At 42.4% G+C, this 14,202-nt stretch overlaps 1 protein-coding gene across 1 annotated transcript in view; it reads right to left on the bottom strand.

Annotated features, from left to right (window-relative positions):
• Positions 1 to 13,283, bottom strand: part of edc4 (enhancer of mRNA decapping 4) — a 45,791-nt gene extending 32,508 nt beyond the window's left edge. Inside the window, exons 1-10 of the mRNA XM_036126606.1 lie at positions 13,071 to 13,283; positions 8,150 to 8,294; positions 7,962 to 8,073; positions 7,002 to 7,101; positions 5,747 to 5,933; positions 5,410 to 5,557; positions 5,055 to 5,159; positions 1,143 to 1,255; positions 985 to 1,068; positions 788 to 883 (exon numbers count right to left, since the gene is read on the bottom strand). Of these exons, the coding sequence (XP_035982499.1) occupies positions 788 to 883; positions 985 to 1,068; positions 1,143 to 1,255; positions 5,055 to 5,159; positions 5,410 to 5,557; positions 5,747 to 5,933; positions 7,002 to 7,101; positions 7,962 to 8,073; positions 8,150 to 8,294; positions 13,071 to 13,158 (1,178 nt within the window). The 5' untranslated portion in view covers positions 13,159 to 13,283. The remainder of the gene's footprint in view (positions 1 to 787; positions 884 to 984; positions 1,069 to 1,142; positions 1,256 to 5,054; positions 5,160 to 5,409; positions 5,558 to 5,746; positions 5,934 to 7,001; positions 7,102 to 7,961; positions 8,074 to 8,149; positions 8,295 to 13,070) is intronic.
• Positions 13,284 to 14,202: the final 919 nt, after the last annotated feature.

The following is a 14,202-nucleotide window of genomic DNA, read 5'->3' as shown; positions in this document are numbered from 1 at the left end:
TTTAGTTCAGCAATATATGCATAAGATTTCCAGAGAGAAAGAAACTAATGGTGTATAGAATGTTTTACTATAAATAAATTAATTATCTTTTTGTCAATAGGTTGCAAACAACTTGCTTTTTCATCATTTTGATGCCATTTGCTATAAAAATCAAATGTTCAATTGAAGAAAATGTGTTAAACCAAAATATAAAAATACTGTTGGTTAAATAATAAAAACTGATCTTTAATTAAAAAAAATGTAAACAAATTTCGTATACTATAAAAAAAGCTCTTGTTTCAAAGAGATGTGTAACTTTTGTGGCTCTAAACAAAATTAGTTTAGCTGAACCGAGGGCAGAAATGGCTCTGCGGGTTGTAAAGGTTGCGGACCCCTGACCTAGTATAATGTATTTACCCAGGATGCATTGCAGTGTAAACAACATGCCGACGTCCGTGTAACAATATTTTATTTAAATTTGTAAAACAAAACATCTTACGGCATTTTTCCTGTATTGTTTTTACGTCTACATTGTTTTTTTGTTCCAAATAACAGTGGATCGCACATTTAATTTTGAGCCATTAAAGGATCAAAAGAAAAGGAAGATTAAAATGTAAGTGCTAAATTAGTGGAAGCTGTACAAGGACAATAAATCTAATATGTTTTATGTATAATTTTAGACCAAGCAAGCTTTACGAAACACAGCATTTCCCTCTTTTGGGAGCAAAAAATAATCTCTCTTCTGAGTGAACATCAGTGGATGCACACCGAACCTTTAACCCTTTATCCGTACTGATGTTTAAGTTACCTGATGGTCTGCAAGCAGGTCCAGGAGACAGTGCACCACATCTTTAGCTCCTGGTTCTGGTCGGCTCCAGTTATCAGAAACCTCCAGAAAGGAACCCTTAAAAACAGAACGGACCACAGAGGGATGAAAACACAAAAAAAACACGCGAGTAAAAGCCCCAGCAGGGCGTGCGTGCGTCAGAGTTTGCATGAACTGACTCTGGATCCTGCCGCTTGTGGTTGTCGCAGAAGAGGAGGCAGGAGAGCGGACGTCCTCCGTGAGGCCGCAATTCATGAAGACACCTAGCCAACAGAAGCAACAGATGTAAACAGGAACAACCAGAAACACGCTGCCAAACATCAGGGATCTCTCCTACCTGGGCTGATCCTGTCCACCTTCTATGTAGATCTGCCAGAACTTGATGTAGCCGTCATGGCTAGCTGTGGCTAACACGGTTCCATCGGGGGACAGGGCGCCTTCGCTGACTCTCTGCAGGAGACAACAACGTGCAACGCACCAAATCTGAGGAACTTATCCAACATAACAGACAATAAAAACCAAATTTCAAACCAGAATCTAGACCAGGGGTGTCAAACTGATTCTGGTTTAGGGGCCGCATACAGCTTAATCTGATCTCAAGAGGGCCACACGAGTAAACTCATTGCAAGATTAAATAGAACTAATAAATGTGGACTTGTTGTTGATTTTTATATTAAATTAATTTCACTTTTACACAATATATTATGAATAACCTCAGCGTTTTTAAGAAAAGTATGTGCAATTTCAACAATACTTTTACTCAGTTAAACATTTACTTGTGCATTATGCACAAGAACTGATCACAGTGATTATACAATGTTGAAAAACATTTATTCACATTTTTTGGAACTTAAAAACACTGTCCTACATGACAAAATACATCAAACAGATAAAAATTAAGAAATGATTTAAATTTTTCCACACCTGAAGCTTAATCTGCTAATTAAAACACAGCGGACAATATAGGAACTGCATATTTTCAATTAAACGAAGTACATGTTTTTTTCATTTTTCAATTATTTTATCATTCTCTTCCTTTTATCTCCTCTTTCTTTCACCTTTTCTTTTTTCTTCTTGTTCTTCCTTTCCTCTCCTACTTTCCCATTGTAGTGTCCATATCATTTGAGATATTCCCCGCATGAATCATAATAAAACTATTCACATTCATAAATCAAGTGGAGCACTATGGCAAAAGCAGTACTGCTCCACTTGTGAAAGTCAAATCGGATGAGCTCTTTTTGGCATTAAGACAACAATTCTTATTGCCACATTGTAAGACAGGACACTGGGGGGAAAAAAAATTAAGATTTTTTTTTTTTTTTTAAATAATGATAATGCATTTAGCCACAGGGCCGGACTAAATTGTTCGGTGGGCCGCATCCGGCCCGCGGGCCGTATGTTTGACACCCCTGATCTAGACGGTTGGGTTTTCCAGCTTTAACCTGGTGAAACTGTGTGGAATAGAGGTGAGCAACCTGTTTTATGTCCTGTTTTACTTTGCTGCGCATGAGAGGGCGGTGTACAAGTGTTGCTGCGCCTCCGCTACTGTAGCAGTGCTTACCGCTACTCCAGCTAACCTGAGATTTTATGGACAAGCTGAAAAGGTTTGCAGCAAACCTGAGACACCCAGGGTTCCCACACCTTGGTGAACATCAAATTCAAGGACCTTTCAAGGACTTTCCAGGACCAATTTCCTCAAATTCAAGGACCACACGTGGCGGCATTTACCTACTGTGACCGCTGAAAATGTTGTCATATTTTAATACAATGCAAATTCAATAAAAGACTAAACGGCATAGAAGTTGTTGGGGCAGAAGCAATGCAAGAAAGTGGATTTAATTTATAGCCTACATTGATATTGATCATATTAATAGCCTACATTTATATCCACAGTACATGGCTAAGCCATACTACATTACATATAAGATGTACATTAACCTACTGTTTCATGGAGTTTTATGGAAAAAAGTGCAGCATTGAGATGTTCAGAATTATATCAATTTGTTTCACTTACTTTCATCTTTGATTAAGATAGTTTTTGACTTTGACTCTGAAAAGTCGCTAAATATAGTGACAAAGTCGCTGAGTTGGCAACACTGCGTGAATGTAACCTATTGGACGCACGTAGGCCTAAACCGTAGCCTACCAACTAACGAAGAAGAGCGAACGTACTTTAGCAAATTAAAAGTCTGCGGAATCAACATAATTTTAAAAGATCGTGTGGTAGTAAAATAATGACATGAGTCGTCATCCGTGTGAACTTTCAACCCCACAAAAAAATTCAAGGACGTTCAAGGACCTTGAATTTATTTTTTCAGATTCACAAACTTTCAAGGATTTCAAGGACCCGTGGGAACCCTGGACACCATATCAACAGCACGGCACGTCGCTATGAAGACGCTCAGCCTGAAATCTTAAGATTTCCCCTCCACCACGCTGTCGTCTGTAAGCAGTGTCCGAAATTAACTTTGTTATTCACCGGCCAAGTTGGCCGGTAGATGTAAAAATCAACCGGCCAGGCATATTTTTTACCGGCCAAAATATTAATTTTGACCAGACCTCAACTTTTATAAAAATTAAGAGTGAAATTATGTTAATTATGGGGGGCGTGGTTGGGGGCGTGGCTGACTGGAACCTGGAAGAGAAATCTTTGTTTCCTGAATTAAAAAAATATATATATTGTAGTTGATTATAAAAGACACAATATGAATTATCAGATTCACATCCAGCAGATAAAAAACACTACAGATTATCATTATTCTATCCATGTTGGCCTTATTTGTGAATGAGGCAGAGTTTCATCAAGCCAGTACGGTCAGTGGGGGTTCTAGACCAAATGTAGCAGGGGGGGTCAGGGTGGGGCCAGTGTTTTTTCACAGGGGCACAGAACAAAAGATTGGGGGGGGGGGGGGGGGGGGGGGGGGGGGGGGGGGGGGGGGACTTAACAGGTCAACATTTCATCGTTTAAAATATTAAGTAAGCCAAAGAGCCAATTGTGGCTCTGGAACTGCAGGTTGCAGACCCCTGATCTTTTCTCAATACAGCGGGAGCTTAACGTGAAACAGCTTGATTTTAATTATTGTTATTTTTTTTATATTTATTTTTTAATTATTTTGTTATTTTATTATTGGGTAAAACCATAAACGAAAAAAATGCAACTGATCCAAATGACCAGTCAGTCACGTTATCTTTGTCAGCATTTATCATCCTAAGAAATTTAACATCATGTTTTTAGTACAGGGGCCATAACAGGGGCCAGGAACAGTTCTACAGGGGCACAGGCCCCTGTTGGCCCCTGTCCAGAACCGCCCCTGTGTACGGTTCAAAATGTTCCCCTCAGCTGCAACACTTAAAGCACTCAGGGTTCACGCTGCGTCTTTACGCTGATCTCGCTGCTGGATTTTACCCTCGTGCGCTGCGCCCCCGATGTTACAGGTTACATGTAACGTAATTTTGCGCACCTGAATTCAAGCGCAACGCACCACGCCCACCGAAGCACCGCTGGTCCTGTGTCGTTAAAAACAAAAGAGCATGAAAAACAGTTACCGACTCTCCTACTGACTTTAATTGGGACATTTTGGTACGAGTGGAAGGACATTAAACGTAGCGATTCACGTTTTGAAGGCTGGCCGCTGATAAAAGCACCTTGCTCTGAGAGGGGGCGGGGGAGGCGCAGTAAGAGCGGTGAAGCACAGAGCCGCAGCGCAGGTAGTTAAAAAAAATCAGAATAAATAAGAACGAAACTTATAAACAGACTAATTGGCGTTTTAGACTGTATCTGGTTAGCAGATCTGTTTTCTGATCCAGCGTTCAGCCATGACTGGTTCTGAATGTGAAAGAAGCTGAACTAGCACCGCTATAGGCGGGTCTAGACTGAGCTCTGGATGGACAGAGCTGTGAACGGATCGTATGGGTTTTGTTATTTTTATGTTACTTTTATTTTATTTGGTACAAACATTTACTCGCCATGTGGCAGCTAGCCCTCTGAAATTCACTCGCCAAACAGGAAATTTACTCGCATTTGGCGACTGGCGAGTGTTAATTTCGGACCCTGTCTGTAAGTAGCTTCAACAGGAAGGCTGTGGGACCTTTTTGGTCCTTAATTCAACTAGTCTGAGCCGCTGGAGACACTCAGATGGTGTGAAAAAAAAATAACCTGGCCCTGACTGTGCCTTTAAAACCTTTGGTATATTTGTTTATTACGCTCTCTGTGTGGCGCTGTGTAAAATAAAGGAACCGATCCAGATACCTGGGTATGTCCTTTGATTGTGATGAGGCCTTCTTTGAGGTCTGTGGCGTCGACAGGCCAGCTGCTGTTATTGGCTCTCAATAACTCAACGTCCCAAACCTCAACCTAGACGAGGGAAAGTTTAGAAAACAAGAGAAGTCAGTCGAATATGAAGGTTTAGTTTCTTCCAACGACACAGACGAAAACCATCACGTTGGTCTAGTTTTATGGAAAGTCTTGAGAACAAGATCCACAAGGCTCCGTCTAAGGATTTTAAATTCTCTCGGTTGGTTTCTAAATGTCTTTTAGGCTTGTTGTGTACGAGAATTGTGTAAATCTGTAGCGTCACAGCACAGAGGCCAAGAAGACGCAGTACCCCGTCTTCATGTAGGAGAGCCAACGTCTGGCTGGGGTCGTCCTGGTTCTCCTCGCTGTCGTCCAGGATGAACGGGCACCAGATGAGCCGTCTGTGGGAGTTCAGCGGCGTGTCGTCTGGCCGCTGGATATGAACCACTATCTGATCCCTGATTGGACATAAGTTAAGGAAAACGGAAGGAAAACGAGGAGAATCTCCATCTTTGCCGCTTCAAAAGGCAACGATGGAGATTGTTCCGCACTAAACACGAGTTTTTAGAGCGACAGAGAAGACATGAGCTAAACTGAGCGTCTCCATCGCCCCCCCCCCCCCCCCCCCCCCCCTCATGTCAGGATACAGGATTTTGCTCCCGGTGAGTTCGAGCTGCCACACCATCAGGTTGCCCGCCTCGTCCACGCAGCCCAGCAGAGAGGAGTCCAGGTGGGCGAAGGCCAGATCGGTGACGGCGCCGGTGAAGCCCTTCAGCAAGGAGCGCTCGCCACAGTCCAAGCTCAGGACCCGAACCATGGCGTGGTTGTTGGCTCCTAAACGAGGTTCGTTTCCAGAGCAAAAACACAAACCATCTGAATCCATGTGGAAAAAAACAGCTGCTTAACGAGAACAGACATGGAGTCAACTACAGAGGAGACTTTTTTAAATGATCGTCCATGGTGGTGAGCTCCTGATTGTTTGACCCAAACTCAGGACAGCCTTTAATCAACTAGATATCAGACGTTTATGTGGCAAAAACGCAGCATTTAATTACATTTCTATGTTAATTTTTGATCCTAACATTTACAGGGAAAATGGCTGAGCTGCTACATGAGCCACAGCACTACGCTGCATTTTAAGAGGAATCCAAACCTGAACTTAAACACTTTCAAACATCTATCAATAGAAATCATATTGATCGATAATTATCAGCAAATTAAAAACATATCTTTTAAGTGCAACCCTGACCATTTTATGCTGTTGCTTAAATAAATAAATAAATAAATAAATTGAACATGTTGAACTCGACTCTTTATTCAACCAACTTTTACCAAAACCACAAGTTTTTAAAAATTTTAAATAACACATGCTCTCTGAACTCTCTGAAGGGGGCGGGGCTTGGTTCCTGGGTCTGCGTTGTGATTGGCTGGGAGGATGTAATGATGTAATATTAACCTACATGATAGGAGAGAATGTAAAAAGGAAGGAAAACTGTTATTCTATTGAACTTTTTATAGACACTTTTTTTTCTATCGATCGATATAAATTGTTATTGAATTATCGTCCAGCCCTAGCAGCTTAGTTAATTTATTGCGAGTAGACATCGTCTAATATTAGATATTTTCTCTAGAAACTGGAGTAAACAGTTGGATTTTCCACGTTTGTTCTTTCAATAAATAGAAAACTCACCTGACCCAATGGGAAGCTATAATTCAGGGTTTGTTCAGATTTAAAAATTTACTTTATTGCTGAAAAATTAAACTTGTTTTTTAATCATAACTGATGAGACCCGAGTGATTGATGGACATTAAACAACAACTTCCCATCAGGGTAAATAAAATGTGTTTGACTTTTTATCCTCCTTTTTTTTTTAACTCATATTTTTGCCGGGGGGGGCTCACCTCTGATGGCGTAGGCGAGGAAGGAGTTGGACACTGCTATCAGTCGGCCGTAATAATACTTGTGCTCCCAGTCGTATTTGGCGACCGGCTGGATTTTAACCTGCAGAAACAGAACAATTCAGACTAAAACATGAAACCCGTCCTGTCGGATCTGCTGACGTTCTGATAAAACCACCAGGACTTATGATCAGGGTTCCCACACCTTGGTGAACATCAAATTCAAAGACCTTTCAAGGACTTTCCAGGACCAATTTCCTCAAATTCAAGGACCACACGTGGCGGCATTTACCTACTGTGACCGCTGAATAGGTTATCATATTTTAATACAATGCAAATTCAATAAAAGACTAAACGGCATAGAAGTTGTTGGGTCAGAAGCAATGCAACAAAGTGGACTTAATTTATAGCGTACATTGATATTGATCATATTCATAGCCTACATTTATATCCACAGTACATGGCTATGCCATACTACATTACATATAAGATGTACATTAGCCTACCGCTTCATGGAATTTTATGGAAAAAAGTGCAGCATTGAGATGTTCAGAATTATATCAATTTGTTTCACTTACTTTAATCTTTGATTAAGCTAGTTTTTGACTTTGATTCTGAAAAGTCACTAAATATAGTGACAAAGTCGCTGAGTTGGCAACACAGCGTGAAATTAACCTATTGGACGCACGTAGGCCTAAACCGTAGCCTAGCAACTAACGAAGAAGAGCGAACGTACTTTTGCAAATTAAAAGTCTCCGGAATCAACATAATTTTAAAAGATCGTGTGGAAGTAAAATAATGACACATGAGTCGTCATCCGTGTGAACTTTCAACCCCAAAAAAAAAAATTCAAGAACTTTCAAGGGCCTTGAATTTATTTTTTCAGATTCACAAACTTTCAAGGATTTCAAGGACCCGTGGGAACCCTGTATGACGGACGCAGGTTCTGATCCAGAAGCTCACCTTGTTGCTGCCGCGAGCCTTGCTGTTGATGCCCGAGTCCTGGCTCGCCACAATCTCCACGTTGTTAGAGGTGATGGGGACGCAGGTGCTGCCATCGTCGCCCGTCAGGCCGCTAAACACAGGAGAAGATGCGCTGAGTTTGAGCAACGACCTGCGCATGGCTGACAGAACGGCTCAGAGCCACTCACATCCTCTGAGTCTCCTGGACGCTGCCGTCTGTGGAGATGGGCCTGGTGGACTCGGACAGGCTGCTTCCCAGCAGCCCGGCTCCCAGTAAGCCGTTCAGCTCGCCGTTGAACGACAGTTTTCTCTGATCGTCGCCCGGCTGCACATCTGGAGGAAGGCAACGAAAGCCACGTTTACAGGAGGAAGGACAGAAATTATTCTTCTGCCGCCTGTCCATCGTCACTGACATGTTTCCCCTCTACAGAATATTACTTTCACCTGGTTTAAAACACTGAGCAATCCAATCAGCCATCTTTATTTACCTGCTGGCTGTCGGGACGTTGCTGCGGCTTCTTTTAACAGTTTAAATGGTAACATCTAGTAGTTGGGGGCTTCAAACTTTCCTTTGGGACAAAGCTTCTAGTTAGAGTGGCTCATGTTACCCTGAGCTACCTCTATAGTTATGCTGCTATAGGCTTAGGCTGCTGGAGGACATCAGGGTCTATTTATCTCACTCTGCTGAGTTCTCCTACTGCTCTCCAATTTACATTGTTGTTATTTCAACTTTTTGTTCTCTGTCTTTTTTCTCTTCATAGAAGTTACACCTGGTCTGGCATTCTGTTAGCTGTGACATCATCAGGGGAGGCAGATCATCCACTATTACCATCTAACATAGAAAGTACTCCTGGGTCAATGTGAGCTTCTGAGCTTTCTGTGTCTCTGCTCTGTCTTCTCTAACATAGAAAGTACTCCTGGGTCAATGTGAGCTTCTGAGCTTTCTGTGTCTCTGCTCTGTCTTCTCTAACATAGAAAGTACTCCTGGGTCAATGTGAGCTTCTGAGCTTTCTGTGTCTCTGCTCTGTCTTCTCTAAGCCCCAGTGGGTGGAGGCAGATGAGCGTTCACACTGAGCCTGGTTCTGGTTCTGCTGGAGGTTCTCCTCCCTGTTAAAGGGGAGTTTTCCTCTCCACTGTCGCTTCATGCATGCTCAGTATGAGGGATTGCTGCAAAGCCATCAACAATGCAGACGACTGTCCACTGTGGCTCTACGCTCTTTCAGGAGGAGTGAATACTGCTTGGAGAGACTTGATGCAACCTGCTGGGTTTCCTTAGAGAGGAAACTTTCTCACCAACCTGGAGGAACTGATGGATGCGTGAAAAATATATTTAGACTATATTTTTCACGCATCAGAAGGCTCTGATAACTGATCTGGGACCTGCAGCCATATTGGCTCATTAACCCTTAGGTTTGATTTAGATGTTTTTGCTCTGATTCCATCCTGCTGATTGACTCCTGAAGATGTTTAATTACACGACTCCAGAGAATACAGCCAACCAGCAGGAGCCCCATCGCTGTTTTTTATTTGGATCAGGCTTTAGAATCTCATACTTCAACTGGTCCAAACAGAAAAAACATAACCACGATTAATAGATGGATGCATCGCCACTATGGCACTTATCTTTAGGGTGAAAGTAAAAGAGCTGAAAGATATTTATGAGTAAACCTGAAACGGCTAGAAACTGTCGCCAATGATGTAGGGACGGCTGTTTTTGCCCTTTCTACTCGGCGGACTGAATCAGATCATCAATAACGTTTGAATTTCATCCGACACGGTTCAGCAGTGACGTTGCAGGACGTAACGCTAATACCACGTTTTATTTTTGTGTTTCCGTGAGGCTTCGTCTGTCTCTGCAGTAACAGATTTGGAGCTTAAGGCTTTCATGGACACCTCTACTGTCAACACAATAAAACACAATGATGACATTTTCAGTCCAGGACAGCAGAGGCAGGAACCGTGTTGAGTAATTACGCACAATCTTTTAAAAAAACAAAGAAAGTTTGTGTTTATGTGCCTAAACATGCGGTAAATCAGTGAGACTGGTGTCCTGAAACCTAATTAGACTCGTCTCCACCATAGATTACGGTTCTCTTTGCCCGCGGTTCCGCTTACTGCTGCCCTGATTTCTCTGTTGGATCCGTCAGCCACGGTTCTGCAGCAGCAACAGGTTGTGAAGCCGGACGCCGTCCACCGTGTAACGTGACGACCGTCAGTTCTGAGTTTTATCAAAGCCAAATCTATTTTATTTATAAAGCTCATATTAAAAAAAAAAAAAAAACTACACTGTTTAATCAAAAGGTCCGTACAGCACCAAAACAGATTAAACCAAGACAATGAAATAAAACGCATAAACAGAAAATGTCAGTGAAAGCATCCTGAGAGGAGCTCAGAATGAATAGGGAGGCCAATTAGCCAAATCTGTCCTTCAGTTTTAGGTTTGAGCTCCAAACCAGAGTTATACTTCTAAATAACTAAATAAAACTTTGAAAACACATCAGATCTGAACTGGGAGGAAACCATCCTGGACATATCAGTGTTAAAAGAACCAATCAACCCACAGGGGGTTTAATCTGAAGCCACAGAGAAAGAGAAACACAGACGCTCGCAGCAACTCCAAACGGTTCTCAGTAGTTTGTTTGGCCCTCGCGTTGTTGCATGTCTGACGACGTCGGGGCTCCTAATGAGAACGTGGACGGTGTCCTGGGGTTTCTCCTCCCAGATCCTGACCAGGAGTGACCTGGTGGCGTCGGCTGGACCCAAACACCACGTCCCCTCGTTTATCCTGTAAGGGTCAGTGCGTCCCTCCATGGAGACGCCTCCACAGAACAACACTGACCAGCACCAAACGGATCAGGCTGAACGACGTTGGAGGCAGCAGAACGTTCACAGCAGCTTCTCCAGAACTTTTCACGTCTGTCACATGAGCTCAGAGGGAACCTGCTCTCCTCTGTGAAAGGAACCGGGTGCAGAACCTGCCAGTTCTGGAGTTCTCTGGCTAACTCCAGTCGAGCTCCACGGTACCGAGCAGCGAGCACAGGGCCTACCAGAGGATATCGGACCCGCCTCATGAAGTCTGTTTCTATGGTTTGGTCAGAGACATTCACACCAGTGGCCCGCTGCAGGTCCCTCTGTAGGGTTCTGGTGGTACCCATCCTGCTCCTCCTTGCACAGAGGAGCAGATACCGGTCCTGCTGATGGGTTCAGGACCTGACGGCCCGGTCCATCTCTCCTAGAGTAGCTGCCTGTCTCCATGAATCTCCTCCGTTCTCTTGAGACGGAGCTGGGAGAGAGAAAACCTTCAGGTAAAGACCCGTATTCACCACCCATCCTGGTGGAGCTGGACTGCCTGTGCAACCTCTGCAGGGTCCAGGTATCGCCTCATGGTACCAGCAGTGACTCTGGCCCTGGTCTAATGCAAAACTGCTGAAAAGCTGTAAAATAATATCAGTAGTCTCCTCCTGTAGAACCATTGGTGTCTCTGGGCTCGTCTCGTTGTCCCTGTTGTTAATTTCATCACCACCAGAACAGCCGACACAGACCAACAACCCCTCTACTGCCACAAGTTCAACTGACTTCATATTACATTCTGAATAAAAAAAGTGTTCCTTTCATTTTTAAAAGTTATATTTTATATATATATTTTATATATATATATATATATTTTATATATATATATATATATATATATATATATATATATATATATATATATATATATATATTCTAATGATATGAACTATGAGTATTTTTTGTAATGTCGACCATTTGATGCACACTTCCACCTCCTATGAACTTGTGCACTGATATAAATTTAAAACTGATCTATGAGAAACTAATACAAAAAGTGACAGGAATTTATTTAATATTTTTCGCTAATGTTTATGTAAATGCAAAATATCTTTCCATAGCTGCACTAAAACATGACCAAATTTGTCTGGTTGAAAAAAAATACTTGTTTTTTTTTGTTTGTCCTAATTATGTTTCGTATGTCTAATGTAGTAGTCCATTTTCTGACCTCCTTAATCCCTCATGGGGTTGCGGGGGGTGCTGGTGCCTCTCTTTATATATTGCTATAAATCTTTTTTAGAGAATGCATATAATTGATTGTATTTCTGTTTAGCATTTAAAAAGTATTATACATCTAAATAATTTGTCAGTTACATTTCAAAGAGGTTACGAATAGGTTTGATGTTCAAGGCAATAATATATTCAATCGTTCATTCAAGTATTTTATTTTTACCAAACTCAGAAGCTCTAAGGATGGATACGATCTGTAGAGAATGGAGCAAAGTATGGAAACATTATAAGATAATTTATTTATTGCTAAACTAACATGCCTTAGCTGGGGCGGCTGCTGCACTACTATACATATTGCATTATTGTACGTTATGGAAATATTGCATATTCTACTATTGTGTGTTGTATAGATAGGCCTGAAGTTTTTTTTATATATACATTTACTCTTTTCTTCTACTACTGTTGTTCCTTCAGAGCTACATTTAGATTATACCGGTTTGTTCTTTTTTTATTATCATTTCTCATGGTTAACTTATTAATTGTGTGTACCCACTGGCACACTTTAATTTCCCTATTACGGGACAATAAAGGAATTATTCTTCTTATTTTACCTACTTCTACAAATCGCAAAATCATCAAATTCAACACTTTTCCAGCCAGCGACGTAACTGTGAAGGGCGCCAATTATCCCTAAAAAGCGTTTTTCCCCCAGGTTTATAAAATGAAATAATTTCCACAGTAGATAGTTTTAAGAAAAACGTCGAACAACTTTTCAAAGCAATATTTTTATAATTAAAAATAAAAGTCTCCCTTGTTGAGGCTCATTTCCACCTGAAAACAGAAGCTAGCTGCTAGCAGGGCGGCCGACGCGGAAACGCTTCTTCTTCTTCTTCTTCGCTGACTTTAAACGGTGACAAAGAAAATATTGGCGGTGTTCAAAGGTTTCCCTCCGCCGCGGTCTCCTGTCGGCGGCTGAATAAACCGACGCAGGCTGAGCTGCTCCGGTGAGGTCCGGGGTCCGACTCCCGTTAGCCTGCGCGGCCTAGCAGCGCAGCAGTCCCCCCCCCACACACACACACACACACTTACCGGCGCCGCTGCCCGGACGGTCGAGCTTCAAAATGTCCCGGAGGTGCTGCGTCGCTCCCTCGATGTCTATGTTAGTGTTGGACGCCATGGGTGAGGGAAAGGGGGGGAATTCGGGAAAACGCCGAGGGGAAAATATTTATTTAATTTGATGCGAAGCTGCCACAGTTCACCCAGAGCAACCGTCTAAACTTCCGCTCTGTGCGTCGCTGCCGTTCCGACTACGCGCAGGAGGCGCCGTACATTGGTTCCTACCTGAAACTGAGCGGAGAGGCCCGCCTCGCTCGGAGGATAGCGCCGCCTACCGTGCAGTCGAATGCCTCTGCATAACAAATCAAAAACTGTTCTGAACACGACCGCACGGTGTACATTTGAGCGAAATGTTGCTGCAAAGCCTCGGAGAATAGAAACATTATAAATACAAAAGAGCCACCCGTCACTCTCCCGGGTCGTTAGAGGCTATTGCTTGGTGAGAGTGGAGTACTTGGTAAGGCAAGGCAAGTTTATTTATCTAGCACTTTCAGTAACAAGAGAATTCTAAGTGCTGTAAATGAACAGAAAAACATTACAGAGGTAATTATTACATAGGAAAAGAAGAGTATGACATTAACAAAGGAATAGGTGAAGTAAATCATAGGCTTCTTAGTTAAACTGGAACAAGCTTCGTCACTAATATTCAATGCTTAATTGTTTCTATTCATGCGTTAACAAATGTACAGAAAGCATAAAATCACAACTTAATTGTTTCTATTCATGATAAGAAATAGACTAGGTAAATCTTTGGGGGTTTGTGATTTGTTCAGTTCAAGCTCGGTCCTCCAACTCATTCCAAAAAAACATATATCAGCATCTCATCATGATCCAGGTGACCAAGTGCTCCACTCACACCAAGCAACAGCTTCTAACAACCCAGGACAGTGATGGTGGGTCATTGATTCTGAACTGGACCGGATCTAGGAGGATTGGCCTCCATGTCCTTAAAAAACAGCAGGGCACCAACTGCAGGTTGCTCAGAGCGAGACTCTTGGACTGCTGGAAAGGACTCAAAACTTTTTCTGAAAAATTGAGTGAGCAAAGGTCCAGCTGCCTCCAATTTAAGCCTGTTAGGTGTTGCGATGGCCCTGGTAACGGAGAG

Source organism: Fundulus heteroclitus, chromosome 2, assembly GCF_011125445.2.
Source record: "Fundulus heteroclitus isolate FHET01 chromosome 2, MU-UCD_Fhet_4.1, whole genome shotgun sequence".
In the NCBI taxonomy this organism is placed as follows: Eukaryota; Metazoa; Chordata; class Actinopteri; order Cyprinodontiformes; family Fundulidae; genus Fundulus; species Fundulus heteroclitus.
The sequence above is the reverse complement of the archived record's forward strand: the minus strand, read 5'-3'. Positions and strand labels throughout refer to the sequence as shown.